The following is a 22,795-nucleotide window of genomic DNA, read 5'->3' as shown; positions in this document are numbered from 1 at the left end:
CCCACCAGTGGCTGGGGAGTGGTAGAGTTTTGGCTCACCCCTCCCCCTCCAGGCCTAGCTCCCTCTGTACCAAAAACCAACAGGAGAAATGCCAGCCCTGGGCCTATCTGAGCCGTAACCTCCGTGATACAGCCTGTGTAATCACTCTTGTGTGCATGTATTCAGTCTTTTGCAGTTTAATCACGTGTCGGTTCATGTATCCACCACCACAGTAAAGATACAAACAGTTCCCTCAATTAGCACACACAAGTATTCTTGTCGCCCTCTTATAACCACAGCCACAGCCCTCCTGGCCTTCCTATCACCCTATCCCCCTGGCCTCCCCACCAACCACCATCTGTTCCTGTTCCCCATCTCTATCTTTAGGTGATTTCAAGAATGTTTTATAAATGGGATCATACAGTACATAACTTTTTGAGATTGCTTTTTTCTCTCGGCATAATTTGCATGAGATTCATCCAAATTGTTGCTTATGTCAATAGTTCATTTCTTTTTATTGCTGAGTAGTAGTCCATAGTCTGGCTGTACTACAGTTTGTCTCACCATTCACCCACTGAAGAACATCTAGGCTATTTCCAGTTTTTGGTGATCACAAATAAAGCTACAGTGAACATTCATGTATAATTTTTTGTGAACATGTTACCATTTCTGTGGGATAAATGCCCAAGAGTACATTGCTAGGTTGCATGTTTAATTTTAAAAGAAACAGCCAAACTTTTTCCAGGGTGGTTATATCATTTTATATTTCCACTAGCAGTCTATGAGTGATTCAGTTTCTCCGCATCGTCGCCAGCATTTGGTGGTGTCACTGTGTTGTAGTTTGGCCATTCTGTCAGGTTTGTTTAGTGATAACTCACAGTGACGGATGGCTTCTGTGCCTTGTCCGCAGCCCCTGTGGCACTGGGCCTCATTTTGGGTTTCCATTAGGCTGTCGCGTCTCCATAATTGGTAGCCCCTTGAAGGCAGGGCTTTAACCTCACTCTTGGCTCCTGCTCCTACCCTGGGCCCCGACCCTGGAAGAGGCTTCTTTCAGTCCTCACTGGGAAAAGGGCCGTTGGAGTTAAGATGCTGAAAAAAGCCACTGGATCTGACCCAGCCCCTGACAGCAAGTAGCCACAGCTATTTGAAAAGCACCGTCTGTTTCAGACAAAAAGTTCAGCATTAAGCTGGCTTTGGGCCTTTGGTGTCCCGTGCCCTGCTGTGGGACAGCCCCAGGCCAGGCTGGGAACGGGATTTAGAGATGACCCCAGCTCCCAGCCATGGCAGGTCCTGGTTTCCTGGTTTCCTATTGGTGGAGAATAGGGAGTCAGACCAGGTATGATGGAGTCTTGGGGAAGGCAGACAGAGTTTTCACACAGTGAGGGGGGGAAGGGGTGGAAATAGCAAGAGGGGGGAAGGATTAGCTGGGCCCTGAAAGATGTGTTGGTCTTTGACCAGATAGGAAGGGGGCACCCAAGTAAAGGGAATGGGGGTCGAGGGAAGGTAGAGCAGAAGGAAAGGAGCAGTAGGGGGAGGGTAGGAGGTCTCAGTGAGCCTGAAGGAAATGAGGTCAACCATTCCTTAGCTGCCCTGACCGCCACTCTCCTGTCCCTGCCTCCCTGGGCGTGGGACAGGCTGTCACAACCTGGAGCCGCATAACTACACTGTGTAGCCCATGCCCTCGCTGGGTAATACCTGTGTGTGACTTTGAGGGGGAGGGTGTCTTTGGTCCATGCTGGTGTCCCCACTAAACTTGGCCTTGGCCTAGTGTGAGGATGGCCAGGGCCTGTGTCTGTCTTGGTCATCGCTGTGTCTGACCCTCATTCTCCTACTCCAGAAATCCTTGCTGAGGGAACAGCTGAGACCAGAGTGAGGGCCAGGTCAGGTAGGGCCTCAGACTTGAAAGGGGCTTAAGGGAGTTGGGGGCCTCACCTTCTCCCCTGCCCTCCTGTCACCCATCTGCAGGTTCGTCATGCCTAGTGGCGTATAAGAAGACCCCACCACCGGTCCCTCCACGCACCACGTCCAAGCCGTTCATCTCAGTCACGGTCCAGAGCAGTACTGAGTCTGCCCAGGACACCTACCTAGACAGCCAGGACCACAAGAGTGAGGTGACGAGCCAGTCGGGCCTGAGCAACTCGTCAGACAGCCTGGACAGCAGTACCCGACCCCCCAGCGTGACACGGGGCGGAGTCACCCCAGCCTCAGAGGCCCCAGAACCACTCCCAAAACATGCAGCTCTGAAGAGTGAACAAGGGACGCTGACCAGCATCGAAGCGCACTCTGAGGCCATCCCCAAAAGGAAACTGTCATCTATAGGAATACAAGTAGGGGTCCCTTTTGCACTCTGTGTCTCAGCCCGCTCCGTGCACCTGCCTGTGTGTAATTACATCTGGTGGACGCCCACTAGGTCTCCTGGGCAAAAGTGGTTTGTGTATTTTGGGGGAATCGTCCCAAGTGGCCATACCAAATTCCACCCCTAATCACACCTTCCTTGAGTTCACCCACATGTGCTGCAAAATCTGCAACCGTGGGCACCTGTCCCTGTTCCTCTGATGGGTCGTCCAGTGAATGTAGTTACACTCAGCCAGCCATCTCCTGTCCGCTGTTTGTCCACTGTCTGTCTGTCCACTCCACCTTTTGCCCTGCCAGCCGACGTATGGGAGGCGGGACTGGCCTAACAGTTCTCTAATCCAAGGTCAGTTCGGGTGCGGAGGCCACAGCCCCGCTTGGCAGTGGGAGCAGCATGGAGCATAGACGCGGATGGGCCAGGGGCCCAGGACCCAGGGCCCTTGAGCCATAGGGGTTGCTCGAGGGGAACTTTGCCCAGAGCCCTCTCAGGCCTTGCGGACAGGTAGGTGGTTCAAGGCACCAGGCCCGTGTCAAATTGAGAAGTGCGATGCTAACAGAGGCCTCCCTCCCTGGGAAAGGATCCAGGGCAGATAGCTCTCTAGGACCATATGACCAAAGCCAGCAGACCCTCCTCCTGGAAGCCCAGTTCACTGTGCACCCATGGCCATGGCTCACAGCAAGGCAGGATGCACCCGCGTCCGCTCCACTGCTTCGGTGCGCCCCCCTGCACGCACCCAGCCTCGGTAATCTGTCTTCCATTAGCAGCGCTGGGCAGACTTGGGCCCTGCCTTGCAGTTTTCAAGAGTTATTCTAAATCCAGGGAGAGAAGACTCTCCCTGCCCCGGCTGGACCTCCAGACTAATGTGGAGTGCACTCAGGACAGCGGATGGCAGCGGCAGGGGGCCGAGAGCTTGTGGGCACTCAAGGTCATTGGTGGTGTGCATTGTGCCTTAGGGTTGGAAGGTATCTCCATTTCCCCAGAGCAACTGGACTTGGGCAAGTAGATGACAAAGCACTAGAATGCAGAGGAACATGGGACACAAAGGGAGACTGAATGGCCCAGACAATTTCTCGTACTTGCCTGAACCTTTTCCCCCCAAGAGGCCGCTCTGGATTTCAGTTTCTGCACATATATAAGCAGAGAGTTTGCTAGTAGACGCTCTCTCTGTTTTCCGGGCTCCTTCCTCAAGGGTCCAGCCCCTGTCCTGTACAGCACTCCAGGGAGGATTCTTAGGAGCACAGAAAGTAGCCTGGTCTGTGGCCCTTGGTCCTGACCACCCAAGGTCTTTCTTTGGGCAGCCCGACCCTCTCCTTGGCCAAACCAGATGCTCTTTCCAGGCCTGAAAGTTGGGCTCAGCCTTGAGTCCTTTCACCCAGAAGTTCACACAGGGATAAGGGCTCTAGCTCTCGGGCCCATCCTGGGCTTCGCCTTCCCTGGATTCACCCCACAACCCCATTCCATGCTCTCGCCCAGTGATGCTGTATTTCCTGAGCTGGCTCTTGCTGAAGGAGAAATGCACCCCCATGGCGAGGAGTCTGGTGCTCGGACCCCTGCCCTGAAAGCCTCCCTGGGCCCCTGCTGCTTCCGTGAAGCCAAGAGACTGGGGAGTCCCCAATTTTCAAGGATAACCCGACAACCTTGTCCTACCCCTTTGTGCCTCAAGCCCTCGGACAAGTGTGGGTTCTTCCTCACTCATGAGCAGTGGTGGAAGGGCTGGCCTGGTTGTTCCATGGTCAGCCACCTTTGTTCCAGAAAAGAAAGGCAGGCCCAGGGCATCACTGTTGCCATGTTTCCTTCCACTTCGCAGGAGTACAGAGAAAGGGCTAGCTTTGCACTTGGCCCTTGCATTGATCCTTCTGACTGCTCCCTGAGCCCAGCCAGTGCTGAAAGTAACCTCAGCCAAGTGTGATCAAGGCCCAGAGATGGCGTCCCATAGTGTCCAGGGACTTTGGTGGCAGTTTCAAACCCAGAACTGCAGTTCAAGGTCTGCCCCTAGTACAGGCGCCTCCAGCCTGCCTTTCAGCTGCAGGGTTGGGGGAGTGATCTTTGCCTCGAGACAGCCCCACCTTCAACTACACCAGATAACGGCTGTGGCTTTGTGTGTGTGTGTTTTCTTTCTCTTTCGTTGTCCTTTCTTTTTCTTCCCTCTGATGCGTGTAAAGGAGAGGACTAGAAGGAACGGTTCCCACCTCTCGGAGGACAACGGACCCAAAGCGATCGATGTGATGGCACCCTCCTCAGAGTAGGGAAAGCCAGTCATCTCCACCCCATGCCACCTCCTGCCCACCTTCCCACCTGCCTCCGCGCGAATGAGCAGTGCCCGGCTTCACCTGGTCCAGCCTTGGGCCCACGTGCAGTGTCCGCATGCCTTGTGTTCGTCTGTCCACGCGTCTGTTTGCGTCGTTCCACTAATGTGAATTTCAGCAGCAAGTGTGGTGTTTGTTTTTTATTTTTGTCTTTGTCTCCGTGCCGTTGCTGTCGTTGTCCTTCAATAAGGTTGACTGCACTCAGCCAGTGCCAAAAGAGGAGCCCTGTCCCGCTACCAAATTCCAGTCCATCGGGGTTCAGGTAGAGGACGACTGGCGGTAAGTCGTATGGAGGTGGTGGCTGCTTCTCCCCGCTCCTCTCCCTCCCTCTGCTCTCACCTCCCCAGCGCCTTCTCCTCCTGCTCTCCCTAACCCACGCCTCCTTGCTGGATTTCTAATAACCAAGCTGGGTTTGGGGTGCGGGCTGTGGCCCAGGCATGGGAGGCTGGGCAGCCAGGCGGGCGGGCGGGCCTATGAGCACTTGCTCTGTGAGATGAATCCGCCCGCAGGGGGCCACGCCGGGCTGAGCTATGAGTTACCCCGATGTTGGTGGTCTCCCTGGCCCCACTGCAGTAAACAGGCAACCTTATGACCTTGTCCGTGTGTGTGTGCGTGTGTGTGGGCGCAGGTGGGTGGGGCGAGGCCAGGGCTGAGCAGAGAATGAGACGGGGGCTGTGGGACCCGCTTCAGGCGCATGGGGAGCAGATGATGCATCCGTTTCTCTGTCTCCCGTGTGTCCGGGTCGGGGTGGCCTCTGGTCTCTGGCCCTCTTGGTGACCCTCACCTCTTCCTGTCCCCGCCCCATTCTACCCCCACCCACAGAAGCAGCGCCCCCTCTCACAGCATGTCCTCCCGACGGGACACCGACTCAGATACCCAGGATGCCAATGACTCGAGCTGTAAGTCATCTGAGAGGAGCCTCCCGGACTGTACCCCACACCCCAACTCCATCAGCATCGATGCCGGCCCTCGGCAGGTCCCCAAGATTGCCCAGATCAAGCGCAACCTCTCCTATGGAGACAACAGCGACCCTGCCCTAGAGGCGTCCTCGCTGCCCCCACCCGACCCCTGGCTGGAGACGTCCTCCAGCTCCCCCGCCGAGCCAGCGCAGCCAGGCGCCTGCCGCCGAGATGGCTACTGGTTCTTGAAGCTACTGCAGGCAGAAACAGAGCGGCTGGAAGGCTGGTGCTGCCAGATGGACAAGGAGACCAAAGAGAACAACCTCTCTGAAGAAGGTGGGTGCTGCACGGATGGCCCCCGGGGTGATGGGAGAAGGGTACACAGTGAGTTCTCCAGCTTCTGGCCAGACGGCCTAGGAGGCTCTAAGAAGGGAGGGCCTTTCAGGTTCTCTTGGATCAGCCGTGAACCTGCGTCTTATTTTCACTCTTTCCTTTCTTCCGTTCATCATCTACTTAGCCAAACCTTTTTCCAGAAAGGATTTGTGGCAGCAGCTACTAGTTGTATAGGCTGTGGGGTCAGCCACACCAGGGTTTGAATCCCAGCTCTTCCCTTACTAGTGAAGCGACCTTGGTCAGATTGCTCTGGGCCTCACTTTCCTTACCGTAATGTAGAGCTAATCCTACCCTCTAACTGCAACAGCATATTGGAGGATTACACATGGCAGTGCATGTAAAGGACCCAACCAAGTGTCAGACCCAGAGAAAGTGAGACCGTAGTTATGCCTTCAGCGCTCCGTACTGAGCACCTCCTGTGTACCAAGCACCGGGATCTAACTGCGGGCCTCAGCAAGGTGTGAGGAACTATGAATGGGTGAGGCAGAATTCATCTACCTTTCCTCTTATGTTCCTATCTATACCATGCCTAGTTCTAAAAATCCCGCCGAGGAATTAGAGCTAGAAGTATGTAGGGAGCCTAGATTCACATCACAGGTGGTTGATGTATAGGAGTGGTGGTTTGGAGGCAGGCCCCTGGGAAGCTCCAGGTCACGGCCCCACGAGCCACAGCCTGTGCTGGCCTGGTCCAGCCAAAGCTCCAGTTCCCATAGAATGTCCCCCTCCATAGAACGTCCGGGAAGGACAGGTGTCCAGAGTATCCAGAAGGGACGGAGCCGGCATCCCACTGACCCCTGATGAGGTGGGGCCTGAGGAAGCACCCTTTGCTGATTCGGAGAGTGCTTCAGAGTCACTGTTTTCACTGCCCGCTAGGCCCGTTCCCAGCTTTGATGTCACACGCACTGTGTGTGTATGCAGGGAACTGTCATGAGGTCTATACCTAATAACTTTTGATAATAACAGTATTTAAAAATTGGAATGGAGGCAAGGATCAATGAAAACTCTGAAAGGCTTCTAACCATTCAGGCCACTGCCTACCTTCTTAGCCTTCCCTACTTTCAGCTCCATCAGCTGTATATTCTGGTACTTATATTTACTTTCATATTCATTTTTTTTAATGTGATTACCTTTTATTTCATCTCTAAAATTAATCATCATTATACACTGATTTCCTGCTGTCATAGATGACTAGCTCTGTCACCTCCACCTCCTGTGCCTCACCCTCCATCTATTACATCACAGTTTTGGGTTAAGTAACAACCAATATTTCTGTTTACTATGAACATGTAAACATTGTTCACTGCAGAGCCTAATAATATATTATGATTTCATTTTATTTTACAGTTTGTTTTCCAAGAATGAGTAGTTGCCTCATCTTTTTTTATACATTTTATTTTCTAAGCTCATATTAGTAATTTTTTTACATGTTCCACCTGATCTGCAAACCCTGCAGATGTGCAAACATATCACATCTCATGATTTTGTATTTTTCCTGGTGTCCTCTGTCTGCCCTCTGCTCTGGCCAGGCTGCTTTCTGGGCCTCCTGCCTAGCTGCTTTCCAGTGACTTCCCTTTTCGTCACCTGGAACTGCCCTTGGCCACTTTCCCATGATGGACACCCTGCTTTTTGGACCACATGGTCTTCTGCTTTCTTGGTTTCAGGCCCTCATTTTACTGGAGCACATCTTCATCTGGAGATAAACTGTTGGAAACTGCCGTGTCTTTATTCAGACCTCACATAGTTTGGCTAGGTGTGAAGTTGAAAATAATAAATGTAAATTATTTATATCTGTATATAAATGTATATATAATTTATATATAAACATGAAAATAAATAAAGTTGAAAATAGTTTTCCCAACTAAAGAGGAATGTACATATTAAAAAGAAAATAGTTTTCCCTCAGAATCTTAAAAGCTGTATTGTGTTAGTTTCCATTACTTGTACTGAAAAGTTTCTTGCCATTGCAGTTCTCAGTCCTTTGTATTTGTTTATCTTTGGAAGCTGTGAGGATCTTCACTTCACTTCTCTGGTGAAATTTCTGTGATGTGCCGTGAAATTAGTCTTTGTCCATTTATTGTGCCAGTAGTGACTAGGCCATTTCTGTGTGGAGGCTCAGGTCTTCCATTTCTGAGAATAGACTTGCATTAATTTTGTTAAAATAATCTCCTCGGGGCAGCCGGTTAGCTCTGTTGGTTAGAGCGCGGTACTCTTACAACAAGGTTGCTGGTTCGATCCCCCCATGGCCCACTGTGAGCTGCACCCTCCACAACTAGATTGAAACAACTTCTTGACTTGGAGCTGATGGGTCCTGGAAAAACACACTTAAAATACATAAAATAAAATAAAAAATCTCCTCACTTCATTTGTCTTCTCTCTCTGAAATTCTTGTCACTCCGATGTTGGACCTGCTGGAATGATCCTCAGTCTCTCTTCTTCTCTTCCTCGTTATCTACTTGTTGTCTCTTTCTGGAAGACTTTTTCTTTTTCTTTTTTCCCACGTTATAACAACTTCATTGAAATATAACTCACGTGCCCTAAAATTCACCCCTTGAAAGTGTAGAGTTCAGTGGCAGGTTAGCCCACACAGGGTGCACCCATCGCTACTGCCTAATTTCAGAACATTGCCATCACTCCAAAAAGAAACCCCATAAGTAGTCACTCCTCCCCGCTAGCTCTTAGCAACCACTAATTCTGTCTCTGTGGATTTGCCTGTTGTGGACCTTTATATAAATGGAATCATACAATAACGTGGTATTGTGTCTGGCTTCTTTTGCTTTACATAATGTTTTCAAGTTTCATCTGTGTTGTAGCATGTATCAGTATTTAATTTCTTATTGCTGAATAATATTTTCTGTATACATTTCATCTGTTGGTGGACATTTGGGTTGTTTCCATTGGGGGGCTACTATGAATAATGCTGCTGTGACCATTTGTGTGCAAGTTTTTATGTGGATATATGTTCATTTCTTTTGGATATATACCTAGGAGTGGAATTGCTGGGTCATTTGGTAACTCTATACTTACTTTTTTGAGGAACCTGTCAAACTGTTTTCCACAATGGCTGCACATGTAACATTCCCACCATCAATATATGAGGGTTCTAATTTCTCCACATCCTGATCAGCACTTAACAATTTTTATTGGTCTTTCTGATTACAGCCATCCTAGTGAGTATGAAGTGATATCTCATTGTGGGTTTGATTTGTATTTCCCTGATGGCTAATGGTGTTGAGCATCTTGCATGTGTTTGTTGGGGGAACCTATTTGCAGTTTTTCTTGACTCTCCATATAAGAGCTCTTTCTTATTGTTCCTTTTTCATAACATTTTGTTCTTGTTTTATGGATAATCTCCTACCTCTCTGAGACTTACATATATTTTTTTAACTTTTCATTTGATCCTGTGTTGTCTCTTGTTTCCTTTAAGTTCCTTTTTTCTATTTGTCTTTTGGATTGGAGGCTTTCCTGGAATGTCCAGTGATCTTTGGTTGTTTATTCATATTTAAAAGTGAGGATTGACTCAGGAGTAAGAAGGGGTGAAGCAGGAGATTGCTGCATTTGTTCTAAGCCTAGTGGTTCCACTTGGTTTTTAATTTTATGATTTAAGTTAAAATAAAACTTAATTTTAGAGTTTCCAAAAACTATGTAAGGCAATAAAAATAGCAAAAGTCATGGTAATATGCTGGTATGTTAGTTATATATGGTAATAACATCAAAGATGAAGAAATCATTATTTAAGCATCAGGATCAAAACTCCTTAATAGCAGGATGAAAGCTATTATGAATAATGCTGTGTTCAACTCTTCTTAGTATATACCTAGCAGAATTTCTGGACCACATGGTAGGTTTATGTTTAACTTTTTTCATTTTTTTTATTGTGATAAAATATATATAACCAAAAAATTGCTATTTTAATCACTATTAAATGCATAAATCAGTGGCATTACTTACATTCACAATGTTGCTTATCACCAACATTTATTTCCAAAACTTGTGCATCACCCTAACAGAAATTACGTACCCATTAAGCAATAACTCCCCCGCCTCCACCCAGCCCCTGTAACGTCTAATCTCCTTTCTGTCACTGTGAATTTGCCTATTCTAGATATTTCATATAGGCGGGATGTTAGTTTGTCCTTTTATGTTTGGCATGTTTTCAAGGTACATCCATGTTGTAGCATATATTAGAACTTCTTTCCTTTCATGGCTAAATAATACTTCCATTATATGTAGTTATTATATGTAGATATTTTGTTTATCCATTCATCTGTTGATGGACACTTGGGTTGTTTCTACCTTTGACTATTATGAATAATGCTTCATAAAGAACATTGGCATTCAAGTATTTGTTTCAGTCCCTGTTCTCAATTCTTTGGAATATATATACCTGGGAGGAGAATTGCTGGCTCATATGGTAATCTATGTCTATTTTTGAGGAACCCCCAAACTGTTTTCCACAGTGGTTGCACCATTTTACATTCCACCAGCAAGACGCAAGGGTTCCAGTTTCTCCACATCCTTGCGAACAATTATTATTTCCCATTTTTTAAAAATATTATAGTCATCATAGTAGGTATGAAGTGGTATCTCGTTTTGATTTGCATTTCCCTAATGACTGATGTTGAGCATTTTTAATGTTCTTATTGGTCATTTGGATATCTTCTTTAGGGATAGCTAATCAAATCTTTTTCCCACTTTTTAATTGGGTTTGTCTTTTTGTTGTTGAGTTGTAAGAGTTCTTTATTCTGTATGATAGACCCTCATCAGATGTATGATTTGCAAATATTTTCTCCCATTCTGTAGGTTGTCTTTGCACTTTCTTGATAGTATCCTTTGATGCACGAAAGTTTTTAATTTTGATAAAGTCCAAGTTTTCTATGTCTTTTATTGCTGTATTTCCACTAATTTTTTAAGTTATGAACATATATTAAAAATTAAAATTAGGATAAAAAGATTGAGTCACCAAGAAGCTAATATGTAGCTCTGTGTAGGCAGGGCTTGTTGAAAGGTAGGCTTCTATGGACACCTCAAAAATTGGTTTTAAATAAAGTAAAAATTATATCAAGATAACAAAGGAAACCAATTACATTAATGTACAGTTATCAAAATATTAAATAAATTTGTGATATAGTAATGTGCATTTCTTTGTTAAGGCATTAAATAACAATGTCTAGCAGTCAGTCTAATTGCTTCAATTTGAAAGTATTGATGACAGTAAATATTTCAAGATAACTATGACTACTGTAATATGACATGAAATCTGATTTCTATCAGTGACAAAGTGACAGGTACTGCTAACATTAAAGTGGTTTGTTGCCAACCTAAGTTTAAAGATATCCTGCTCAAGGGTGATAGGGTGACAAACTGGCCCTTTCCACAGAAGAAGACCTTGATTGAAATGTCACTGTCTTCTCTGGAGTCCTTCAGGAAACAATCCACTAGTTTCTCTAGAGGGCAGTGTTTTCTCATTGCTTGGCTTTTAAAAATTAATGTTTTTATCACTATAATTTTAATTGATAGGTTCATATCTGTTGATCTTTTGTTTTTCACTTTTTAAAATTTTTTATTGTGGTAAATAAAATACACAACATTTGCCATCTTACCCATTTTTTTAAAAAAAATTTTTTTAACTTTTTTTTTTATTAAGTGTGTTTTTCCATGATCCATAAGCTCCAAGTTGTTTCAATCTAGTTGTGGAGGGCGCAGCTCACAGTGGCCCATGCGGGGATCGAACCAGCAACCTTGGTGTTATGAGCACCGCACTCTAACCAACTGAACTAACCTGCCACCCCTGCCTTACCCATTTTTAAGTGTACAGTTAGAGGTATTAAATACTATGCATTCATACTCTGCAGCCATCGCCACCATCCCCTTAACACTTTTCATGTTGTAGAACTGAAACTGTAGACTCATTAAACACTAACTCTCCATTCTCCCCTCCCTGCAGCCCCTGGCAACCACCATTATACTTTGTCTTTTTTATTTGTACTGACTTAAGTACCTCATATAAGTGGAATTGTACAGTATTTGTCTTTTTGTGATTGTTTTATTTCATTTAGGCCATGACCTCAAGTTTCTTCCATATTATAGCATAGAATTTCCTTCCTTTTTAAGGCTGAATAACATTCCATTTTATGTATGTATGTACCACATTTTGCTTATGCATTCATCTGTCAGTGGACACCTGGGTTGCTTCCGTGTTAGCTATTATGAACAATGTTGCTATGAACATAGCAGTGCACAAATACCTCTTTGAGACTCTGCTTTTAATTCTTTTGGGTATATACCCAGAAGTGGAATTGCTGGATCGTACAGTATTTTTAATTTTTTTGAGAAACCACTGTACTGTTTTCCATAGCAGCTGTACCATTTTACATTCTCACCAACAGTAAACAAAGCTTCCTCCATATCCTCACCAACATTCTTTTCTGATTTTTATTTTTTATAAATCCATCCTAATGCGTGTGAGGCGGTATCTCATAGTTTTGATTTGCATTTCCCTAATGATTAGTGATGTTGAGCATCTTTTCATGGGCTTGTTGGCCATTAGTATATCTTCTTCGGAGAAATGTCTATTCAAATCTTTTGCCCATGTTAAATCGGGGTTTTTTTTGTTGTTGAGTTTTAGTTCTCTATATATTCTTAATATTAATTCCTTATCAGATATATGATTTGCAAATATTTCTTCTCATTCTGTGGGTTGCCTTTTTTACTCTGTGGATTGTGTCTTTTGATGCACAAGAATTTAAAATTTTCATGAAGTCCAATTTGTCTATTTTTTCTTTGTTACCTGTGCCTTTGATGTCATATCCAAGAAATTGTTGCCAAATCCAATGTCATGATGCTTTTCTCCTATTTTTTCTCCTATATTTTCTTCTATTGTTTTAGGACTTATATTTAGGTCCTTGATCCATTGAGTTAATTTTTGTATGTAGTTTTAGATAAGGGCACAGCTTCATTCTTTTACATGTGAGTATCATGTTTTCCCAGCACCATTTGTTAAAAAGACCTGTCCTTTCCCCCATTGAATGGTCTTGGCACCCTTGTCAAAAGCCATTTGGCCACATACGTGAATTTCTGGGCTCTTTATTCCATTGGCCTATTTGTCTCTTTATGCCCAGTACCACACTGTTTTGATGACTGTAGCTTTGTAGTAAGTATTGAAATCAGGAAGTGCAAATCCTACTTTATTCTTCTTTCTCAAGATTGTTTCAGCTATTCGAGGTCCCTTGAGAATACATATGAATTGTAGGCATGGATTTTTTTCTCTTTTCTATAAAAAAGTCATTGGGATTTTGATAGGATCACACTGTCTCTGTAGGTCACTTTGGGTGGTATTGACATTTTAACAATATTGTCTCCCTGTCCATGAACATGGTTTCCATTTATTCCATTTATTTTAATTTGTTTTAGCAGTATTTTGTAGTTTTCATTGTACAAGTCTTTCTCCTTCTTGATAAGTTAATTCCTAAATATCTTATTCTTTTTGGTACTATTGTAAATGAAATTTTGTTTTAATTGTTTGTGTATAGAAATGTAGCTGGTTTTTGTGTTGACTTTATATCCTGCTACTTTGCTGAATTCATTTATTAGCTCTAAATATTTTTGTGAAATATTTAAGGTTTCCTACATATAAAATCATGTCATCTCCAAACAGAGATCATTTCACTTCTTCCTTTTCCAATTTAGATGGCATTTATTTGTTTTCTTGCCTAATTGCTCCGGCTGGAATTTCTACTGCTATGTTGAATAAAAGTGGTGAAAGCAGGCATCCTTGCCATGTACCTGATCTTAGAGAAAACACTTTGTCTTTCACCATTGAATGTGGTGTTCACTGTGAGTTTTTCATATATGGCTTTTTTATTATGCTCAGGTAGTTTCCTTCTATTCATAGTTTTTGTGTGTTTATATCATAGAAAAGTGTTTATCAAATGCTTTCTCTGCATCAGTTTAGATCAGGGGTGTCCAAACTGCGGCCCACGGGCCAACTGCGGCCCGCAATCCATTTTTAATTGGCCCACAGCAAATTCCAAAAATATATTTAGTTTACTTAAATAAACCAGGTGAGGCAATACGTACTTTACCTCGAGTGAGTGGCCCAGCTGTTTGTGTATTTTACCGCATATGGCCCTTGGTGAAAAACGTTGAAAAAAGTTTGGACACCCCTGGTTTAGATGATCATGTGAGTTTTTCCTTCATTTTGTTGACGTAGTGTATTACATTGATCAATTTTTATATGTTGAACCACCCTTGCGATCCAGGAATAAATCCTACTTTGTCATGGGATTGTGCATGCTGCTGAATTCTGCTTGCTAGTATTTTGTTGAGGTTTTTTTGCATCAGTATTCATAAGGGATATTGGTCTGTAGTTTTCTAGTAGTGTCTCTGTCTGGCTTTGGTATCAGGGTAATACTGGTTCATAAGAATGAGTTGGCGCGGCCGGTTAGCTCAATTGGTTAGAGCACGGTGCTCTCAACAACAAAGTTGCTGGTTCGATCACCACATGGGCCACTGTGAGCTGCACCCTCCACAACTAGATTGAAACAACTACTTGACTTGGAGCTGTCCTGGAAAAACATACTTAAAGTTTTTAAAGTTAAAAAAAAAAAAAAGAATGAGTTAGGAAGTATTCCCTCTTCAAGTTTTTGGAAAAGTTTGAGAAGGTTGTATTAGTACTTCAAATGTTTGGCAGAATTCACCAGTGATGCCATCAGATCCAGGGCTGTTCTTTGTTAGGAGATTTTTGACTACTAATTCAATCTCCTTACCAGTTACAGATTTATTCAGATTTTCTATTTCTTTGTGATTTAGTCTTGGTAGGGTTTGTGTTTCTAGGAAAATGTCCATTTCATTTACGTTTTCTAATCTGTTGCCATACAGTGGCTCATAGTACCCTTATAATCCTTTTTAATTTCTGTAGAATTGGTAGTCAAGTCCTCACTTGTACTTCTGATTTTAGTAATTTGAATGTTGTTTTTTTTCCTTAGTCTGGCTAGCTAAAGTTTGTCCATTTTGTTGAGTTTTTCAAAGAAACAACTTTTGGTTTCGTTGATTTTTTTATTTTCCTATTATTTTTCTAGTTTCTATTTCATTTATCTCTGCTCTAACTTTTATTATTATTTCTTCTGCTAGCTTTAGGTTTAGTTTGTTCTTTTTTTTGTAATTTTTTTTCCCCCTTCTTCCACCTCCCCGTCCCACCTCCGGTTCAAGCCGTTGTTTCTCAGTCTAGTTGTGTAGGACACAGCTCCCTGGCCCTTGCTGGTATGATGAGCCTTGCGCTCCGCACCGACTCTGGTCGGCCACTCACAGCAGCTCTTGCTGGCTGTCGTCCACTCACACTGGCTGCCAAGCACACGGTAGCCCATGGCAGCAGCTCACGCCAAACTCCGGCTGCTCACCGCAGCCCAGCTCCAGGCAGAGCTGTTGTTCACAATCTTAGCTTTGGAGGGCGCAGCTCACTGGCCCATGTGGGAATCAAACTGGCGACCTCAGCGTTAGGAGCACCGTGCTCCAACCACCTGAGCCACCAGGCTGGCCCTGTTCTTCTTTTTATAGTTCCTTAAGTAGTAGTAAGGTTATTTAGGTTGTTGATTTGAAACCTTTCTTCTTTTTCACACTTGATTTTAACCAAAAAGCTGACAAGCAACGTCTTCCTTGTTTTTTAATGTAAGTATTTATAGGTCTAAGTTTTACCCCCTTAGCACTGCTTTTGCTGTATCTCATAGGTTTGGTATGTAGTGCTTTTGTTTTCACTCATCTCTAAGTATTTTCTGTTTTCCCTTGTGATTTCTTCTTTGATCCACTGGTTTTTCAAAAGTGTGTTAATTTCCACAATTTTGTGAATTTTCCAGTTATCCTTTTGTTATTGATGTCTAACTTCATCCCATGTGGTCAGAGAAGATACTTTGTATATCTATCTTTTAAAAAATCTATTGAGACTTAATTTGTTGCCTACTGTATCATCTGTCCTGGAAAACGTCCTATGAATACTTGAGAAGAATGTGTATTCTGTTATTGCTGGGTAGAGTGTTCTGTATGTGTCTGTTAGATCTGATTAGTTTATTGTGTTGCTTAAGTCCATTATGTGAGTGGGGTGTTGAAGTCTCCCACTGTTATTGTAGAGCTATTTCTCTCTTCAGTTCTGAAGCTTTTGCTTCATATATTTGTATGGTCTGTCATTAGGTGTGTATGTTTATACTTGTATCTTCTTGCTGTATTGAAAGTACCATTGATTCTTAAGAACACTTTCTGTATTCCAATGGCATAGAGAATTTTCCATGGTTTCAAAGTTTTGTGTGTTTTTTCATATGTACATGTTTAATCCATCTGCAGTTTATATTTGTACATTGTAGGATCTCATTTTATTTTGTTTATATGGAAAGCCAGGTGTCTTTTTATATGGGAAGCCAGTTATTGAAGTCTCTACTTTCCTCACTGATTAGTAATGCTAGTCAGTCATAACCTCTGCCAGATTTCCATGTACACAGGGGTGTGTTTCTGGGTTCTATTCTGCCCTAGCGCTTTTTGTCTATTTCTGTGTTTAATACAACTTTTAATTACCATAGCTTTATAACATGCCTTGGTATCGAATAGAGTGAATCCTTCTTCCTTATTCTTTTTGTCTAAAAAAGAAAACTCTACTTATATCTTCATTCTTCCAAGACTAACTTTAGAATTAGTATATCAAGTTCCTCAAAAAAAATTTTCTGGGACATTGACTGGAAATAGTTTATAGATTAATTTGGGAAGAACTCATACCTATAAAATATTGCATCTTCTTACCTATGAATAAAGTTTATATTATCTCTCCATTTATTCACATCTCCTTTATATCCTTCTATTCAAGTTTATTCAAGTTTGATTAATTTGTATGTGAAGGTCCTACATATTTTTTACTAGGTTTATTCCTTGGTAGTTTATAGTTTTTGTTTTGATACTAAAATGAATTTTTTTTAATATTTGTATATTCCAGTTAGTTATTGCTAGTAGATGTTTGATCCTTGTATGTTGATCTTATGTCCAACAACCTGTATAATTCAGTTCTCTTGGATTCATATCATAAATGATCATACTGTCTGCTAAAATGGCACTTGTGTGTCTCTTTCTAATCTTACTGTGTCTCATGCATATCTTGTCTAACTGCAAGAGCTACAGAGCATCGTGGAATAGTAGGGAGAAAGCAGCATCCCTCCCTTGCTGCTGACCTTCATTCATGCAGCGAACAGTTACTGGATACCCACCAGATGCCAGGCCCTGTGCTAGCTTCTGGGGTTTAGTAGTGAACAAAACAAAGTCCCTGCCTGCGTGGAGCTTATAGTCTCATGGGGAGAGACAGAAAATAACCAAATAAACAAGTAAACATATAATATATAAGACAGTTCGATGTGCAACAGATCAACTAAAGCACACTAAGAGCCGGGTAATGAATGCTGCAGGGGTGGACGCAGTGTTGCTGGCCCACGTAGGGAGGTCAGGGAAGGTCTCCCTGATCAGCTGATCCTGGAGCAGAAACCGGAAGGAAGGGAGAGAGGTCTTAGAGATCTGGAGATCAGAGGTAAGGGCAGGAGCAGAGAACCCCTGTGGTGGGCAAGTGTTTGGCGTGTTCCAGGCCTGGGGAAGGTGGCCGGTGTGGCTGCAGCAGTGAGTGAGCAGGAGGACAGAGGACATCAGAGTGGCACTCCAGATCACAGAGGCCTCAGAAGTGTTAAGAAAGCCTTGGCTTTTACTCCCAGAAGAACTGGGAGGGCTGCAACTTGACATTCTTTTTAAAAGGATCAATCTGATTTCTCAAAGGAGAGTAGAGGGAGAGACACAAGTGGAAGTTGGGAGATGAGTCAGGAGGATATAACCATAATCTGGGTCAGAGAAGTTGGTGGCCATGGAGCATTTAAGGGAGGGTCCGATTCTGGATATATTGGGAAGGTAGAGCAGGATTTCCTGATGGATTGGGTATGACGTAAGAGGGAAAGGAGTCAAAAAATGGCTTGGATTCTGAGTGACGAAAAGGATGAAGTTGCCCCTGAGCTGGGGAGACCAGAGTAGACAGGTGTCAGGAGGAAAGTCAGGAGCTGCGTTGTGAACATCTTAACACGTTGCGTACGGCGGGGTTTAAATCCCTCGTGAAGATTCTCGTGATCTGTATGCAACGTGTTAAATTTGACGATATCATTAGGTGTCAGAGTGGAGACGCCACGCAGGCAGTTGGACATATAGGAGTCTGGGGAGAGGTCCAGGTTGAAAATTATATTTGGGAGTCGTCAGAGTATAGATAAGGCCAAAAATGAGGAGAAAATGAGTAGAGAAGAGACATAATGCAAGGACTGAGCTCCCAAACACTAATACTTCATGGTGGGAAGGGAGGAGTGGCCAGTGAGATGAAAAAAGGCCGCTGGAACCCAACGGAATAAGAGTTTCAGGAAAAGAGACTCAACTGTGTCACATGCTGCTACTGGTGAGGACATCACTGCAGTGACAAGTAGGAGGAGGCTTAGGTTTAAGCAGACACCTGAAATGGCCATCCAGGCGGGTGCAGGGCCACCGAGAGGAGGCTGCAGAGGGAGGAAAGGAGTGAAGCAGGAACGTGTTAATCCAAAAGATCAGCTCGTTTTTTATTGTTTTGTGTTTAGGGAATGGGACTATACCACACCACGTTCTATATGATGGTGAGTTTGTCCATTTCTCCTTAAAGGATGTTAAATTTTACTTTATGTTATTCTGAAGATATCTCAGATGCATCAAGTTTGGAATTGTAATATTCCTAGTGAATGTTTTGTGATTCATTTGCTCTGGTTTTCCAGACATGTATTTGTGTTTTGCCTTAAAGCCTTATTTTATGTGTTAGGAGTACTGCTGTGCCAGCTTTCCTTTGGTTAGTGTTTTGCTGGTATAATGCCTGTTTCCATCCTTTTACTTTCAGCCTGTCACTGTCCTTATCATCATGTCTCTTAACAATCAGCATATACCTGGATTTTGTGTTTTGTCTTTATTTCAGAAGTAGACAGTGTAGTCCATTTACAATGGGATTTCTATATATTTTGGTTTATTCTTACCAAAATATATTATTTCTATATATTTCGGTTTATTATACTTTATTCTTTTACTTTGTGGTATTTGTTCTACTTTTTTAAGGTTTATTTTTTCCTTCTTTTCTTGCCTTCTTTTGGATTAAGCATTCCTCTCCCCATTACCTTTACTAGATTTGAGGCTGTATTAATTGGTTTAGGTTTGCATATAAATAACATTAAAAAAAAGAGTAGTTTGAACAAGACTGTTTCTTTAAAGTTCAAGAATGTCTGCGATAGTAAAGCTAGAGCTCCAGACTTCCTTTTTCTTGAGGTTTGATGTCATAATTGGCTACTATGCACAAAGTCTTCTCATTCTTCAAAGTGGCTGCTGGATTTCACCAGAATCCCAACAGCATTCCAGCCAGCAAAGGAACCAGAAGCCAAAAAGAGCAAGCTGGCCCCACACATCACTGCTGCCTCTATCCCTTTGACCAGAATTTAAACATATAGCTACTTATTACTTGTGAGGGAACCTAGGAAATGCTTGATTACAGGCTGCTATGTGTGCAGTTAAAAATGGAAGGTCCCCACAGATCACTTGTTTTCAGAAGCCTGTGCTGTGCTTAGTAGATAAGAGTGTGTACATCACAGAGGTGTGATATGATGCTAACAACAGAGGTCCTTATTCTAATTCTGATTCTGGTGGAACTTGTTATATTTTGCATACCGTAGCTCACATTTTCCATTTGATAATACTTCATCCCAGAAAATTTACATTAAGAAATTTCTGTGTTTTCACTTCATCTGAATAGAGTTTCTGTTTGACATGAAGAAAAAAAAATCAAAAGTTCTAAGAGAAAAGTAGAAAAAAATATTGAGGACAACTAGCCGTCTCTGCCACAGAAGCTATATACCATATTTCTATTCTTAAACCCTTAAAATTTAACATGAAGTTACTCAACATCTTTACCTTTCTGCCAAATAACACAAGAATCTTAAAATATGATTAATCTTATTGTTAAAACCTGACGAATAATAATTATTATGATTTTCAATTTGTAATTATGATAATTATAGTTATTTATTTAGGTTTATCTATATGTGTATTGTTTTCTTTGCTCAACCTTCCTTCTTATATCTCATCTCCTCCTTCTTGGATCATTTTCTTTGCTGAGTACATTCTTTAGAACTTCCTTTAGTGAGTACCTGAGAGTTGACATTAACTCTATATTTATCTGACAATCTTTATTTTGCTCTCATTCTTCTTGTTAACCTTTATTTTTATTGTGAAGTACATATGCAAAGAGTAGACAGCATAAAGAAAAATAAACAGAACATTCATGTACCCACCACCTGTTTACAAAGTAGATGTTGCCAATATCTTTGAAGTCCGGTGATACCATCTTCTTCTGCCACAGCAGTAAGCGCTGTCCTGAATTTTGTGTGAATTATACCTTGCTTTTTTTTTAAATACGTGCGTCCCTAAGGTATATATTGTTTAGTTTTGACTTTTTAAAATTTGTATTAATTGAAAAAAAAAAAAAAAAAAAAAATTTGTATTAATTGAAGCATAACGTATGTATTTTTCTGAGATTTGCCTTTTTTTATTCAACGCTGTTTTTGAGATTCATCCATGTAAATGCCTGTACCTGTAGTTCATTCTTCTCATTGATATGTACCATCCCACCATGTAAACATGCTATTGCTTATCCATTCCACTCATGAGCATTTGAATTTTTTCTAGTTTTTGGTTGTGAGCAATTTTTTATAACAGTGTTGAGATATAATTTACATACCATAAAATTCACTCCTTTAAAATATACAATTCAGTGGTTTTTAGTATATTCACAGCATTGTGCAAACATCATTGCTACCTAATTTTGGAACATTTTCATCACCCCAAAAAGAAACCTTGTACTAATTTAGCCATCATTCCCTTTCTCTCTCTTCCCTCAGCTCTAGGCAAACACTAGTCTACCTTATTATTTATAGATTTGCCTGTTCTGGATATTTCATATAAATGGAATCATACAATATGTAGCCTCTCTTGTGTTTGATTTCTTTCACTGAGCATAATGTTTTTGAGATTTATCCATGTTGTAGCATGTATTGGTACTTCATTCCTTTTTACTGCTGAATAATATTCCATTGTATGGGTGTATTGCATTTTGCTTATCTGTTCATCAGTTGTATCTACTTTTTGGCTATTAGATAGTCTTTGAAACACAAATGTTTGATTTTAGTGAAGTCCAATTGGTTTTTTCTTTCGTCATGTGTGCTTTTGTGTCAAGTCTGAGAAACCATTGCCTAATCCCGGGTCATGAAGGTTTACTCCTGTTTCCTTCTAAGAGTTTTATCGTTTTAGCTATTACATTGAAGTCTGTGATCCATTTTGAGGTAATTTTCATATATGGTGTGAGGTATGGGTCCACCTTCCTTCTTTTACATTTGGATATTCACTTGTCCCACCATCATTTGCTAGAGACTATTCTTTCCCCGTTGAGTGGTCTTGGTACCCTTGTCAAAAATCAGTGGACCATAAACATAAGGATTTATTTCCAGACTCTCAAGTCTGTTCCATTGCAGTGATATACATGTGTATACTTACATCAGTACCACACTGTCAGGATTACTCTAGCTTTGTAATATGTTTTGAAATTGGGAAGTGTGAAGCCTCCAACTCTATTCTTCAAATAAAAATACAAATAAAAGTTGTTGATGGACAGCTCTCAGGTTCTATAATAACTAAAGAAAGTTCTAATCATTCTTGCATTTCCATAGTAATTTTAAAATCATCTTGTCAATTTCTGCAAAAAAGGCAGCCAGGTTTTTATTTTGACAGGGACAGTGTTAAATCTAATTCAATGTGAGGGGCATTGTCACCTCACCATTAAGTCTTCTGATCTATGAACAGGGAATATCTTTCCATTTATTTGGGTTTTTAAATTTTTCTTTCCCTTTCTTTTGTTTCTTTTGTTAAATTTATCCCTAAGTATTTTATTCTTTTTGATACTATTGTAAGTGAAATTGTTTTCTTAATTTAATTTTAAGATTTGCATTGTTAGTGTACAGAAATACAATTGATATTTATATATTGATCTTGTATGCTGCTACCTTGCCGAACTTGTTTATTAGTTCTAAGTCTTTTTGTGTGTGGGGGTGGGGGGAATCCCTTAGGATATTTTACATACAAGATCCTTTCATCTGAGAATAGAGATGGTTTTATTTTTTTCTTTCCAATCTGGATTCCTTATATTTTGTTTTTTGCCTAATGGCCCTGGCTCCAATATAATATTGAATAGAAGTAGAAGAGCACACATCCTTCTTTTTGTATCATTCCTGATCTTGGGGAGAAATCATTCCGTCTCACACCATTAAGATGTAAGCTGCAGGTTACCCTGTCTCCAGTGTACACATAGCGGAGTTCTCTAAGGTATGTACTAGGAGTGGAAATGCTTGGCAATAGGGTATGCATATGTTCAGATTTACAAGAACTATCAAACTGTTTTCCAAGGTGATTATATCAATTTATTATTACCTCAGCACTCAGAGGACCCAGTGCCCTACAACTTTACTTATAAATATGAAGTAGTGGTTATAATTTGCATTTCGTTGGTTACTAATAACATTGAGCATATTTTCACCTATTAGCCATTTATGTTTCTTCCTCTGTGAAAGGCCTCTGACGTTTTTTACTCATTTTTCTGTTGTCTTTTTCTTATTGCCTCATAGGTGATCTTTATATATCTGACTCTGGAAACTTTGTCAATTATATGTATTGTAAATATCTTCTCCCAGTTTGTGACTTGTCTTTTATGATTTATTTTAAATGAGCAGATATTCTTGATTTTAATGTAGTTAAAT

General features: G+C 42.0%; 1 protein-coding gene across 11 annotated transcripts in view; it reads left to right on the top strand.

The window, feature by feature from the left end:
* The window catches only part of DLGAP4 (DLG associated protein 4), a 234,140-nt gene that overhangs the window by 199,172 nt on the left and 12,173 nt on the right, over positions 1 to 22,795 (top strand). For 7 of the 11 annotated variants that reach the window (XM_074317780.2, XM_088789146.1, XM_088789145.1 and 4 more), the window contains 3 exons: positions 1,945 to 2,306; positions 4,829 to 4,917; positions 5,461 to 5,873. In XM_074317780.2, the coding sequence (XP_074173881.2) occupies positions 1,945 to 2,306; positions 4,829 to 4,917; positions 5,461 to 5,873 (864 nt within the window). Of the gene's footprint in view, positions 1 to 1,944; positions 2,307 to 4,494; positions 4,575 to 4,828; positions 4,918 to 5,460; positions 5,874 to 22,795 lie in introns of those variants that run through there. The other 4 variants (XM_074317784.2, XM_074317781.2, XM_019732775.3 and 1 more) reach the window with 2 other exon arrangements.

Source organism: Rhinolophus sinicus, chromosome 13 (assembly GCF_057876585.1).
Source record: "Rhinolophus sinicus isolate RSI-liver-muscle chromosome 13, RSI-T2T, whole genome shotgun sequence".
In the NCBI taxonomy this organism is placed as follows: domain Eukaryota; kingdom Metazoa; phylum Chordata; class Mammalia; order Chiroptera; family Rhinolophidae; genus Rhinolophus; species Rhinolophus sinicus.
Note: the sequence above shows the minus strand (reverse complement) of the source record. Positions and strands in the feature narration are given on the sequence as shown.